This window comes from Priapulus caudatus, unplaced genomic scaffold, assembly GCF_000485595.1.
Source record: "Priapulus caudatus unplaced genomic scaffold, Priapulus_caudatus-5.0.1 Scaffold436, whole genome shotgun sequence".
NCBI lineage: Eukaryota > Metazoa > Priapulida > Priapulimorpha > Priapulimorphida > Priapulidae > Priapulus > Priapulus caudatus.
Window position 1 is genome coordinate 126,984 of NW_014577497.1, and position 14,456 is coordinate 141,439.

The 14,456-nt window shown below is 42.8% G+C and overlaps 1 protein-coding gene across 2 annotated transcripts in view; it reads left to right on the forward strand.

Moving 5' to 3' along the window:
• Positions 1 to 17: 17 nt before the first annotated feature.
• The window catches only part of LOC106810377, a gene marked incomplete in the record, with an annotated part of 22,765 nt that continues 8,326 nt past the window's right edge, over positions 18 to 14,456 (forward strand). Inside the window, 13 exon segments of one of the 2 annotated variants that reach the window (XM_014813698.1) lie at positions 18 to 121; positions 1,728 to 1,884; positions 3,307 to 3,523; positions 5,341 to 5,534; positions 5,840 to 5,954; positions 6,139 to 6,210; positions 6,427 to 6,600; positions 6,894 to 6,989; positions 7,168 to 7,305; positions 8,239 to 8,429; positions 9,144 to 9,276; positions 10,018 to 10,194; positions 10,682 to 10,758. In XM_014813698.1, coding sequence (XP_014669184.1) covers positions 1,759 to 1,884; positions 3,307 to 3,523; positions 5,341 to 5,534; positions 5,840 to 5,954; positions 6,139 to 6,210; positions 6,427 to 6,600; positions 6,894 to 6,989; positions 7,168 to 7,305; positions 8,239 to 8,429; positions 9,144 to 9,276; positions 10,018 to 10,194; positions 10,682 to 10,758 — 1,710 coding nt within the window. 2 annotated transcript variants of the gene reach the window in all.

Here is a 14,456-nt window from a genome sequence, read left to right on the forward strand (position 1 = left end):
TATTTTCCGTCAGTAAATAACAAAACCAAAGAGCGGGAGAGATAGTTTCGGATTTTGGTTCTGCAAAAAGTACTGAGATTTGTCAGGGTCAACGTCAGACGTCTACGTCAAACGGAAGATTGTGAGACATTTACAGATAATACCATTCGCCGTTATGGCAATGACATAGTTTTATTTATTTGAATTTTAATATAGCCCTCATATAACCCGCGTTATAAATGGCAAATGCTAAAGCCGTTAGACGTTAGGCGTGTGTATTGCCTTTCAATCTCGTAGCGTAGTCCAGCTAATGCTATACTCACTATACATACGGTTACCTACAGCTCTACGAATTCTTAGTAGATCAGGCTAAAGACGTATTTATATTACCCGTAAGGCGTAAGCTGTATGATACTATTAGTATTACTAGTATTACTAAGTAGTAAGATAGTCCTGTGAGTAATCATGCAGCCCGTCTTACTCTGCCTGTTAGTGTTAGTGTTAGAGCTACCAAGTACCATTGCATTACTATTACTAGCATTACTGCCATACTGGCAGCTCTACGACTACGTATGTGCTTGGATCGAGTAATCATTCTGACGTCAGAATGATTACTCCAAGTTGTGTGTGTGCGTGCGTGCGTGCGTGCGTGCGTGCGTGCGTGCGTGCGTGCGTGCGTGTGTTGGCAGTGCCTGCGGAACGGGGGGGCTAAGGGGGCTCGAGCACCCCCACGTTTTTGATGCCACATAAAATTACGTGAGAATTAAAATTAAATTATTACGTCTCTCGTTTTATTACTTAGTGCTAGAGCTCCCGAACCCAACCCCTGCACATGCTTGGCGTGCGCACAGGCGCTATCACAAAATCGCTCTACTGGATCGTAACAAATTGAGCACCCCCACTTCAAAAATCGTTCCGTGACACCTGGACGGGGTGTTTGTGTGCGTGCGTGCGTTTGTTCTTATCTGACCATTTTTGAACCAAATTACGTAGACGTGTAGTTCTAACAGACTCGGGTGTTATTGACCCAGTGAGCTCTACCAGTCCTATATCAAAACCATGAACATGCATGTTAACTGTCAGTACAGAGTATACTATGCAGATTTTTCCCTGCAGTGACACGAGTGAGGCGGGTCGCCTTGCTCAAATTCTCAGCCGCCACACACAAATTTGTCCAAAACACCGCCTCGCTGACGAAAATCACTGTTCTTCCATAGAACAGTGCTTAGAATGCACCAAATTGCAACATTTTTTCACAAATTATTTAGAGGGCATGCCCCTGTATCCCCCTAGCTGGGTAAGCACCTGCGGTGCTCGCTTTGCTATGACCTCGAAACGTGCATACACATCAAAAGGAAATTACCACTTCACAGACCTTTTTGGCCAGGGGAAACACTGCCATGGAATAGCTCAACACTGCTGCTGCAAAGTGAGGGACTATATATATATATATATATATATCAGGAGTCTATCAATATATTGATAGACTCCTGTATATATATGCAGGGTTCTCCGAGCTTTTTCATTATAGCATGGCGGAGCCTGGCCTTACTAGTCCAGTTTAGCATTTTTTAGCTAATTTTAGCATGGCGGCTATGAATTTAGAGTGGCGGGTGCATTTTAGGAGGCGGGGCTCGACGATAGCCTGGCGGGCCGCCAGGCTATAAGTGCTTTTGGAGAACCCTGATATGTTATCTTACGACCATATATATGCATCAGCGATGTAATTGTGTTTGTGTTTCCTTCAGAGGCAGCACGCTACTGACTTGACATAAAGTCATGCAGAGCACGAGAATGGGAACTGGGCATGCGGCCCAAGGTTCAGAACACTGCAGGTATTATTTACGTGGAAGTTGCAGAAAGGGCCTCTCATGTAACTACTCACACATGCCTGCGGATGTGCCGGTAAGAATTATAAGTAAACCCTTATAAATAATATGTTATTGCAAGCACATTATATACAGTTAAAGCCCTGTTGGTAGTCACCTGTTTAGAGGTTATAACCTTTTTATGGCCACTTTTGGTATTCCATTTAAGTGATAGGTATACAGCAGGCTTTCAGATTTGAAAAGTACAGAGGACTACTAATGACTCCCCTAGAACACCATAGGGGACTTTCACGCTCCATAATCACACCCTTAAGAGGCATTATGGAGACTCCATTAAAAAATCACACCCTTAAGAGGCATGATGGAGAGCTCCACTAAAAATCACACCCTTAAAAGGTCTGCCATTGTTTTAAGAATCGACGAAGGGTGTATGAAAGTTGCATTCTCATTGGCTACTGAAACTAGAGTTGGGCTAGAATAGATACTCCAGTCAGGGCTCGCGATCCATTGCAACATTGACAACTCTATGGACAGGGAAAATAGCCTCAAGGCCACGCGTGACGCGGCGGCTTTTGATGTACACGATCGATCGATCGGGGGCCGTACTATATACAAGTACGGCCTGCGTAGCACGCGCAGCATACACACACACACACACTTGCAGCGTCAAATAAACGCACACACTGGCCAACGTCTGACAATCTCAAACAGTGAACTAAGCCGTGTCTATATTGTAAAGCAAACTATATTACAATGTTATTAAATGAAGGTACTGTTAGTAGGCTGTTGGACTGTAAAATCAAAATTTGTACATTCTAACCCCCCTAACATTTTCTCTCAACGGATTTAGACGTTTCACAAAATCGACCCTGGGACTGTGAAATCCGCGGATTTCCGCGGATCCGCGGAAGATTCTCATCCCTGTAAAATGGAGCGCTATTTCAACATAATACACAGACTTTTGGTGCGCGATTTCAACCACTTTTATGAGGCGCGATGATGCACGCACCATGGCACAATTTATGGTGCGCGGTGGAGCGCGAGCGCGATCGCGCCCCTTAAAAATGAAAGCCTGATACAGTGTTAATTACCTTGATAAAACATGCATATCTCTATATAGAATACTTTTGGAATTTCCATTGAGTGACCTTATACATTGATTTATTGTACTGACATCTGCATTATGTAAATCCAATTGGACCATTGTTGAATTCTATTTAATTGGTGTGTGTATGTGTGTGCACATGCGTGTACGCGTACACGCACGTGCATGACAGGGAATTTTTTTTTTTTAATGGGAGCTCTTTCAAAGGTCTGTGGAAAAAATAGCTCTCGTCAAAAATTTTACTGGAGCTATTTTGAGCCTCACGGGAGTCATTTCAGAGGTTTGAAGAGCGAATCGCTTATCGCTCCCGTGTATTTTTTACCCTGGCGCATGAGTGCATGTGTGTGCGTCTGTGTATCCGGGTTTGTGTTTTAACTAGATTTCTGTTTGCAGATTTGTAAATTTTTTCGAAAAGGAACCTGCTTTCACGGCGATCACTGTTGGTTTAGACATGAAGGAGAAACACTCCCAATCAGAGCAAATCAGCATGTGACATCAAATAGCCAAGAAAACAACCAGAAAGGTTGTGATGGTATTGTGGAAGTTGGTCCATGTGGTATATTGGAAAAGAATGCTGACATTGAGAGTGGTGCCAAAGGAAAACTCTTGTGTAAGTATAGAGGGTTCCGCGACTTGGTCTAAAATTAGCAATATTACCTACAATCCCGGGCCGCCGGTCATACCGGTTACAAAAAGAGCGAACACGTGTCGCGTGTAATGTGCCGCTCTGCACAATCAACCGATTTTACATTGGCTATATAGTGTTATTATTGCAATAGATATTAGAAGTAAGAGGATCCCGATTTACCAGACAGGTTTATCAGCGTGGGTTTTAGGTGCTACAGTTCAAGGAGGCTGCCACACAGTCGGCAGATTCGTAGATTGAGCAGATCGGAAGATTGCACGCAACACATATTATGTTCATAGACTTGAGTTTGTTTACATTGTGAGAGTTCAGAAATTTCACCGATTTTACTGCATCTACTCTAGCTATCAAATGCAGCTTTTTATAATAGCTAGTGTATGCACGTTTGTCGGCTGTCTGTAGTGTACGTAGTATGGACAAGTACTTTGATTCACTAGACAACGTAGCCAAAGCACGCTATCTCGAGAAAATTGCATGCATTGGGAATCGACACCCGTACGAGAATGGAGCGAGGACCACAACTTGTGCCCATCACGTACTGATTAGGATCTCGTGAATTGACTACCTAGCATTCTAGCTGAGTCCATTTTATACTCTCAAGGACTTTCAGAACCACAAAAGCCTGGATGCCCACGATCGACTGTTCTGCTGTTGGGTTAGTGGTGTATATGGGTGAACAGTGAGAGTCCCATCTACGTTATCCGAGCACGTGTTATGCACTCTCAGTCTCTGATTATACCATCTTTCTATCCGTGCATGGATCACGATGAGATAAATGGGACAGGCATCATGTCAGCACACTGTAATTGTAAAGCCGGGCTTGGTGAATTCTGTTCACATGTTGCCTCGGTGCTATTTTATGTAGAGTATGCTGCACGTGCAAGAGAAATCACCACCCCCACTCAAACAGCTGCCTACTGGATGCCGGCGATATATGTGTATAAGTGTAAATGTGTAGCGGCGTGCGCCGTGCATGCGGTGTACCTGTGTGTTGCAGAGGAGCATTTGACCGGCATTTACAGGTAATTATCGGCAATACTAGGCGAAAGAGAGTAGAGAAACATTAAGACATTGGTAGTAAATACATTTCGTGTTTATTCAGCATTTCTTTTTTATTGAAAATGCTCCAAGCGTCTGTGGTCCGCCTTGTCTCTCGTCCCTTTACCTTGTGTTGTGATCACGCTAGGCAGCCTAAAAAAGCTGTGTGGCTCTCTGATACCGATTGCTGCAGTTGACAACACCGCAGGAGAGCGGCGTTGTGATGGATTTACTTAATAGGCGAATAAAATGAGCAGAGAACAGTGCGTTGCTCAATGTACTTGTACCATGCCTGAGCTGGTTTCTGTAATTGTCATGGCCGGCGGCGTTGCATTGTGGGTAATATGAAAAATCGAAAGAAAGAGAAAAAGAAGGAGGTGAGGGAGAGAGAGGTGTGGAGAGAGGGAGAGACAGACAGACAGACAAGACAGACATGCACGTGCACATGCACACACACTATGTACATGTATATAAACTAGTGTACATACTATACAATATATATTACTATGTGTGTGTGTGTGCGTGCGTTTGTGCGTGCGTGCGTGTGTGCGCGCGCGTGCGTGTGTGTGCGCGCGCGCGCGTGCGTGTGTGTGCGCGCGCGCGCGTGTGTGTGCACGCACGCACACGAACACACAGGCACAGAGAGGGGAGCATCGAGGTTCTCTACCTATTTTCCTTCGGGGATGTCTGAGAGAGAAACGATCATAGTCATACAACTAACTGCGTGCAATGGGCATCCACAGGTGATGCACTAAAAGAAAACCAGGAACCAACTGGAGTTCAAGGTAAAAGGAACAACTGCCCACAAAAGAAAGCTCCACTTGCATGTACTGGCCTGACTAGCAATATTATTAAATGTGGGATGGAGCCTCAAATCGATGTGCACAAGATGAGTGAGCTGATGACAAGTCTGAATCTAAAACCGAAATCATGTGAGGTATACGTGAATTGAATTCGTTATATGATGTAAATGTAATTAATCATCAAATTTTTATAATTTTCAACAATTGTCATGCATTTGGATGTTTAGTAATGCTTGTATGGTACTTCACATCTAGAAAAAAAAATTATAGAGCAGAGGAGATAGTTATGCTTAGGTTTTGAGGTGCTAACTTCACTGTTTGAATTCAATGTGTATAAATCATTTGTGCTTCATAACCAGTATATATTAATTACTTGTCTACATACCATGGGAATGTATATATATTAAGAATTAATCACTTAAATATTGTAAACACTTAGGAATTTCAAGACCCATTTAACCAGCCTAAAGATGATCTACCAGACAAGTTTATTGCTTTAGAAGCTGTCCTTGACAAGTGGGAGACCTGTAAAGAGGAGATTGGATTTGACCCAGGTCAGTCAAAAGAAAATAATTTGGCAATTTAGGAAAATTTTACCTTCCTTGACAATCTTAGAATTTCACAGCGGTGCATGCAACGTCAAAAAGAGTGATTTTGCTAGAAGCACAATTCAACCAAATTTAATAAATGATCATATTCAACAATGTGGGTGATTCATGTTATATTAATTTGATGCAGATGCAGTGAATTCCTTTTCATCCTCCACATCAGACACAGACAGTGAAGACGATGAGGATAATGAGGAAGAAGGTAGGAAAGCCGAGAATAAGTCTTGGCACATTTCTGGGATATGGCAGCTGCGTTTGATGATTTTCTAGGTTTAGTATTTTAGCTGTTGCAAAATGTAAAACGTGATAACGTTATATATGTTTTATTAATAATAACTACATTTTTATTTATTGAAGTTACAGCCTTGCTAACGACCATGGTAGTTATGGTTCCTGATATTGTTATTCTTTATTCAAGAAGAGGTAGCATCTGAACTAGACAGACACAGTGATGAGGATGATGATGATGATGCTGAAGAAGAAGGAGAAGAAACAGAAGAAGAAGACGATGAAGAGGAAGAAGAAGATCATGAAATCAAGAACAACCGCGCACAGTTTTTAGCGCTGACATCCTTTTTTGATCAAATCAAAGGTTTGCCAACCAGTTGCAAGCTTTATAAATGGAAGGGAGTTGTAATAGATGTGTAATGCAACTGTTTTATAATAGTATCCATCAACCAAATTCCTTTTATTTACAATAGTTACAATCTTATATACACACCATAATACAAGCGTGCCACAGTGGGTAAAACAGTTTTCGGAATAACTAGTAGTAGAATGGAAAAACACTCATTTGTGTAATGTGCTATGTGCATTTAAACATTTAGGTTTGAATTAAATATATTATATGGTGTCACATTTGATTGTATCATCTGTTTTTCCTAGATTATAACATCACTGGTTGGCCAGCTGCGAATGTTATTGAGCTGGTGATTGGACTGAACATCATGGAAACATGTGATGAATCAATCACAACAATAGGTAAATGCGGAAGGGGTTTAAATTTACTGTAGGTTGAAATTTGACATTGCTTTGTTATCTGTTCATGTAATACACGTTTTACATCTGACAAGAAAAATATACAAGTTTTATTGAATCGAGGAAATAAATTCCTCATCATATTGTGCTTAAAAAAGGAAGCTATTGATTTCTGTTCCAGTGCTGCACAATATTCTCAATCAGTGGAAACCTTCATCACTCCTGTGGGCTGAATTCTTGGTCGGTCTGACTGAAGATATTGGCGATGATTCTGAATCCCTGGCGTATGCCATCACCATGTGGCTGGGTGCATATGAAGGTAAGTCTACGTGAGAACGAATCTTATAATCTTTATACAGCTTTTAACTGGATTGGGTACATTTTTTGGATCAAATGTACTTGAATACACGAATACCGTAGTCCTCAGTCAGAATAATTCATTTATTGCACTTAGTGTAAGTGCTCATAAGCAAAAACGTATGAGCTGGCATGCATGAGTGCACATAAATCTAATGGCACAGGTGAGATGGTGGGGATGTAACCTTGTTTATGCGCCATGTATATATATATACGCAGCATTCGGCCACCTGCACAGGTAGAGAGACCTGGCCCATATGCAAGCAGAGTGAGCTGTGATTGGATGACAATATTCTACCAGAATTTAGAATGCCGCCGTAGCAAATTTGTGAACAACGACAATCGCGTATATGTAATGCTAGACGCACACTATAAGATTTTGCTTGGGCCGCAGTCGTAAGCCCTCGCACACCATACGCTCGGCAGCCGATCGATCGGGAGGCCCCCGCACACTGTACGACTTAAAGTCGGCGCTAACCATGGCGCTCTCGTGGCGTTCCAAGCGGATTTAGCGTGTACTAAGGGTCGGGAGTGTTTCCCCGCCATTTTGACTGAATGTGGTTTCCATGGCGCTGCTCTGTGATTGGTTAATTTTCTTCAGCGCTCGGCGGCAGGTCGGATGGCCACGCACACTATCCGAGTCGCGTCGTATACCCTCGCACACTATACGACTCGCTCCGCTCCCGATTCAAAATTCGAATCGGCCCAAAATGACCTCCCGATCGTGTCAAACCAGTCGATAGCCAGACGCAAGGCCTCTCGATCCAGACGTAAGCCTCTCGATCCCGCTCGGGTCGTATAGTGTGCGGCTAGCATTAGAGACGCTACAGTTTCAAATGGATTTGATATCTTTTTCTGCTCGTTATACTTACTGTTGACGTGTTGACTGTTGTAGATGGAGAGGTTCATCTGTATTTTGGCGGTTTACTCGCTGGACTCATTCAGTTGGACGGAAACCAGCAGAGGGCGCTGGCAGAGTGTGAAGCAGTGCTGACGGTCTTGCCGGATGTTCTTCCCTTTGTAAACTTGGAGTTGTCAGTAGAGGGTGCTATCGTGGGAATGCTGAGAGTAATGGCACACAAAGAGGTTGATTTCCACAATTTGTTCTACATTTGTATTTAATTAAATTTCTCTGTGGCGTGATGGTCCTACATAATATATAGTCAACTTCACCTATACATATATTACCAGGAGTGATTGAAAATACATTTAGTTTTTGTTCACTCTAGTTATTACCATCACTATCTGTATACTCAAGTATAAGAACTCGTGCACGTTGAAATTGGATACATGGGAGTTATAATTATTCATATGTTCTGTGCTCTCATCACATTTACATAGAACAATACATTACAATCTCTTTGCTGTAGAATATGCTCACAGATGTACTGATAATATGCATTTCTGCATGTTGTAACTTGTATATATCGACTTGTGTGGGTTAACTAACTTTAACAGCATATGCATTTATTTTCCAGAAACGTTTTCATAGCTTAACTGTATTGTGATGACTTTTCTAGCCAATTCCCTGTACGTCTGAAGTATTGAAATATTGCAAAGTAAAACCTTTATTTACCTTTATTTAAATACCTAGGACTACAAAGTATTTCTTTATTTGTCAGTAATTGGGGAATACACAACTTTACAACAAATACAGTGAAATGCAATGAAGCTTAAAAAGAGAATATTGTAGACCTGTTCTTGTCTAGGCTGCAATTAAAATAAATGGCTTGAAGCCATCATTCCCTTCTTTGAACCACACTAACTGGAGTTGGTAAACACTTCATTTCAATGCTGCAGGTAGCAGAGTTTCTGCGACAGTGTTGGTTGAAAGAGTCGAAGGATATGAGTGATTGGATGGACTGCTTCTGTGACACTGAGGACTGCCAGTGCATAAACGTGGACTGGGATGAAGCAGTAGTCTCCTTCCGAGGTGACGTATTCGTAAACAAAGTTAATGGTGGTTTATGCAGTATTTCAAATACGAAAAATGTTTGGGAACAACTGGGAAATCATCATCAGAAGTAATGTAATTTCATGTTCTAAATAATTATGCTGAAATATTCACTACACTTATACAGACATCTTTTACTAGACGATGCCCAGTGATCCAATTTATACCAAATGTATGTTGGTAATTGTCATAAAATACGTCATAGTGTCTTGTTCCATGACACACACCATCCAACCTCAATCCAACTCGCCAATTAACTATGATCTAAATGTGACAGAATTGGTCTAAATATACACCACACAAGCTGTCCATGAGCTAGCAATATATCATTAAGTTTGTTATCTTGTATTGTTTGTATTCAACACACACTTTTCAATACGCACTTTTCAGCTTGTCAGTTGCCACTTGTATATGCAAGAAGCAACTCTGTTATAAAAAAAAAATGTAGTTGTCCATCTATCTAATATGTCTAATCTGGAGGAAATAAAATAAAATAAATATTAACAAGCTTGCATATCACATAACTTTTAACTTCTCTTCTGTAACAGTCTTTTAATAAGAAAATACAACTGTCAACATTTCACTCGGTACGACAATTTGTAATTAATTTTCCACATAAAGTATGGAAAATAATGTATAAAATAAAAGACAATAATAATGTGTAATGTAAAATATAACATAAAATGTAGTAATGCATGAAATCTTTGTGTCAACTTCCAGTTATTTGGGACATGATTGAGCAGTACGATGTGTGGGATGAACAGAAGAGGGTGGAGTTCTTCCAGGAGGCAACTGCTGGGCTGTGGTCACGCGACATACTCATGGTTGTTGCGGAGATGCTGTTTTTTGACGATAAGCTAAAAGTGCTGGACGGCTGCAAGTACCGGGAGACGGATGGTAAGCGTGGATGTAAGGCTGCCGAGCACATTGTTGTACTTGCTGCAAATAATTGCGAGCTATAAATGGCTGAGATGTCGTCATGTTTGTCACGGGTTGTATTCTCATCTGTTCATGCAGCTGGATAAAGCTTGACTGTATGGCAGAGATAATATTAACGGTATGTATTATATCATGTACTTACATGCATGTCATTTTATTTTGAATGCCACGAAGATCAACAGCAGACAGTTGTAAAGGAATAGCTATATGTTAATTGTCTCCAAGTTTTGTCAGTCATTTCCTATACTTTGCATCACTGGTTATAAATATTAAACGTTAGATTCGGTACAATATTTTCTGGGTTTTGACTTATTTGACTTATTATTATATCATAATTGCGCAATCAATTCATGGTTTATCGAACCGATGTTTGAAAATAAAAGTTGGACCCAATCCCAGCACTATACGCATGCACCCACGCACACATTCTTTATTTCTTTTACAGCTGAAGGCTGTGCTCATGGCTCAGATGCTGAACAACGTGCCAACACGAAAATGACTCCTAAAAAATGTCTCGGAGAGGTAAGCCTTAACACAGCACTTGAATAAAAATCAAAGTTTAATCAAACCTAGTATGAAGTGTAAACTGTGGTAACCCTATGCACAGATCGAGGGACCATTCACAATTATCAAACATCACAAGCATACAGACCATACATTTTTCAGATTTGGTGTGAAGGTATGAATCCCATTACCCAGGGTTCGACACTAACGCTAGTCCGTTAGTCCGAGACTAGTAAAAAATCAGAAGGACTAGTAGATTCCCATAGCAGTTAGTCCGGCGGGACTAGTTATATTTTCCACGTCCCTCACCGTCCCAATTTCCCATCGATTTTACCGGCGGCAGCGTCTCTCATCCAAGATCCAAGGAGCTATATATAACTCGTCCACATTAACAAGTTTTCCCTGTTAGACGCGCTAGTCCAAGTAGAGTAGACGCTAGCACGCTCTAAGCATGCTGCTAGACCCTACGGCAGTACAAACATTGTTAAACAATGGACCCACGAACCCAGTCTACCAAGCTTGACAGTAGCTGTTGACATAGAACAAACGGTCTGATTGTAGAAATGACGCAACTAATCAGTTATAGGCTCTCATAGGGAGGTATTTACATCGCAACCACATCGCATGCGTGTGTTACTTGAAGCAGTCCATTCAAATAGTAGTGAAGCTAATAGTAGGTACATCCTTATCCATTTACTGCCATCATTTCATGGTATATCAAGTCCCATTGAGCAACGTACTGCTTCTGCTTGGCATGCCCGATGATTCCGTCACTGCATTTAGATGATAGGTTTATACTTTGTTCAAGCTTCTGGTCACCACCGACTGCAGTGAAGCGGCCGGGGTTCTCCTTGATGGAAAAGTTCCCATTTGAGAAGTTCACATGCACTGATGGTGCAGTTTGAGGTAAACGCCGCATGTCTTTCAGGTAGACAGAGCACCAGCAAAGATAGTTGGTCGAGTCAAAGGCAGTGAATAGGTATAGAGCACGTTGGACGGCATCAAGATGAAGTTCCCATATCCCCTCACGATCTGCTCTCAACAGATCATGCACCACAGCCATCATGCGGGGAAACTGAGCCCAGAATCTGAAGTTCTCATTCACAGCAGACCCTGTTGCGATGAACGTATTCAGATCTTCGAATAACTTCGTGGATGCAGTTGCAGTAAGACTGGCCATCAACTTCTGACTGTCAGTGACGTTCTTCTTCGTAACACTTGATTTGAGATCAGTCAGGATAGCAAGCTCTTGTGAATATCGCTCAACACCTCTCTCGGCAAATAATTCTTTGAGTAGACGCTGGAACGTTTGAGCAAGGAGTTGCATGCCTTGAAGACAGCGGCTGTAGTGTCCTCCCTTGAGAACTGAGTTCTGAATAATGGCTGGACCAAAGACACCGGCCTGTAGCCAGGTCATGTCGGCTCCACTTCCACCGAGGGCTTTTCCAATGCACTTCAAAACAGTTTTCACCAAGTGAAATGTCCCCAAGCATGGGACTAGAGTGCTGAATTCCTGCGGTCTCATCAATTGAATTGCCTTGACGATACAGTATACTCCTTCGTCACAATACATTGGGATTTCTGTTTGAACCAGCTGTGAGCCAATGGACATGAAATTCCTCATCGCAGAATAAACGGTTGCATACTCAGTAACAGGATAGGGCAGGACAGCCAAGAATGCAAGGTTCTTTTCTGGGATGTTCTCCTCTGTCCATACAGCGTTGCTTGCACTCCAAGAAGGCATTGTTTGTGATGGAGGATAGATGGAGACCTGATTTTGGGTGACATCTACGCGGGCAAGAGACCAGATAGTATCTTTCAGTTTAGCTGCATCAGCATTTACAGATAAATAGACAGCCACGCTCATCACGATCGCCCCACGCTCCAAAAATTTGCCCGAGCGTGGTTGAGAGCGTGGCCAATTGGGCCCCAGCCGGGCCCAGCGCCGATACTATGATCTAATTACGTCGATACTACGATCTAAGTGCGTCTTTACCCCGATCTCATTGCGCTCAACAAGCTTTCACCACGCTCAACACCACGCTGCATCACGCTTGCACTGCGCTCACTGCGTATTTATTGCGACCAATCAGATCGCATTGTGTTCGAACGACGCTTGCACTGCGCCTAAGCAACGCTCACCGCGCCTCAACTGCGTGCCAGTCACGCTCCTAGTGCGACTTAATCATGCTCTAGGCAGGCGCCGACTGCGCTGGCAACGACCATATAAATACCGCGCCGCGTTCTAGATATCATCATTCGTTCTGCTGTGCTGTTCACATCAAGATTATTTTCTACTGATTTTATACCCATAATAGCTAGTATAATAGTATGCTACAACTATGTCACCAAAAGACTTCTATTTCTCCTCCTCATCCTCCTCAGCATGATGAGGGCTTGGCAATCAAGTAATTCGAGTTGTCCTTCTACGAGAAACATGGCATGGAGTAGTGTTGCCTCATCCATAGTGGACACTGAACTGGTGGGGTGGCCAGGGTAGCACCCCAAGTTATACCCCAAGTTCACAGGACGTGATCTGAGCGTAACTAACACATAATGCGAACGCCACAACGGCGTGGTCTGAGCGTGTTGGGCGTAGTACAATCGTAGTACGAACGGGTCGAGCTTGCTAGAGACGCACCATGGTCATAGCGAGAGCGTGGTCAGGTAGCAGAGACATCTCCATGGACGTAGTAACAGCGTGATGAAAACGTATTGACATCGTGCTGAGAACGGGGTGACAATTTTCACGCACCCGACACGCTTGCGATACGATCATTAAGTTCGTACTACGCTCGAGTTACGTGGGTAATACACCTTCCACGTCTCTAATACGCCCGTACTGCGCTGTCTTTCCGCCACGCTCGCACCACGATTGTTTTGAACATGTTCAAAGTTTGGCCACACTCTCCATGTCCATATACGTTCATATACTGCGTTCTCACGTTTCCACCATGCTCTTAGAGCGTAGTACGAGCGTAGTGAGATCGGGTCCCTAGTGTGAATGGGGTATCACTGCAAATATTTCTTTCTGTAAGTAAGATTTCGCAGTCACCATGAAGTGCTGAACATGACCGTCATCGTCACTGGTTGATGCTCAAGTCATTACATACATTGTATAAATCAACAAATTTTCCTAAGTCAACACAAATATGCTGGTCACAAAAGTGTCGACTTATGCAAGTTTTACTGTACTTTCTATTTCATGCAAACAAGTGACAGATCCAGGGGGCAGGAGACACCCCCCCCCCCATTTTTGAACAAACACATACATAGAAGCAAAGATCAATTGTACATGATCTTTGATAGAAGTGAGTGGCCTTGTCGGTCTGTGCCCCCCTTTTTTTTTTTATCAAAACTGGACTCGAACTCGGACTCGAGTGGTGTGGACTCGGACTCGGACTCGGGTGGCGCGGACTCGGACTCGGACTCGGGGGGTGCGGACTCGACTACAACACTGGTTACTATATGGTGTAGTAAGAGTACCAAATTTGGGCATGTGACATCAATTATCAGCACTCCAAGCGGCGACGAAAACCGATAGCCAAAAGGCTTAGGGGCGAGAAGGATGGTGAATAATGTGTATGCGAGGCGCCGTGAGGCCTGTGGGAGGAGAAGTTTTCGAGCCAATATCTCAGCCTAGGAGTATCGTATTGACAAGCGGTTGGTCTTGTTTTAGAGAGCAAAGAATTCTGCTTAATGCAGACAAAGTAGAC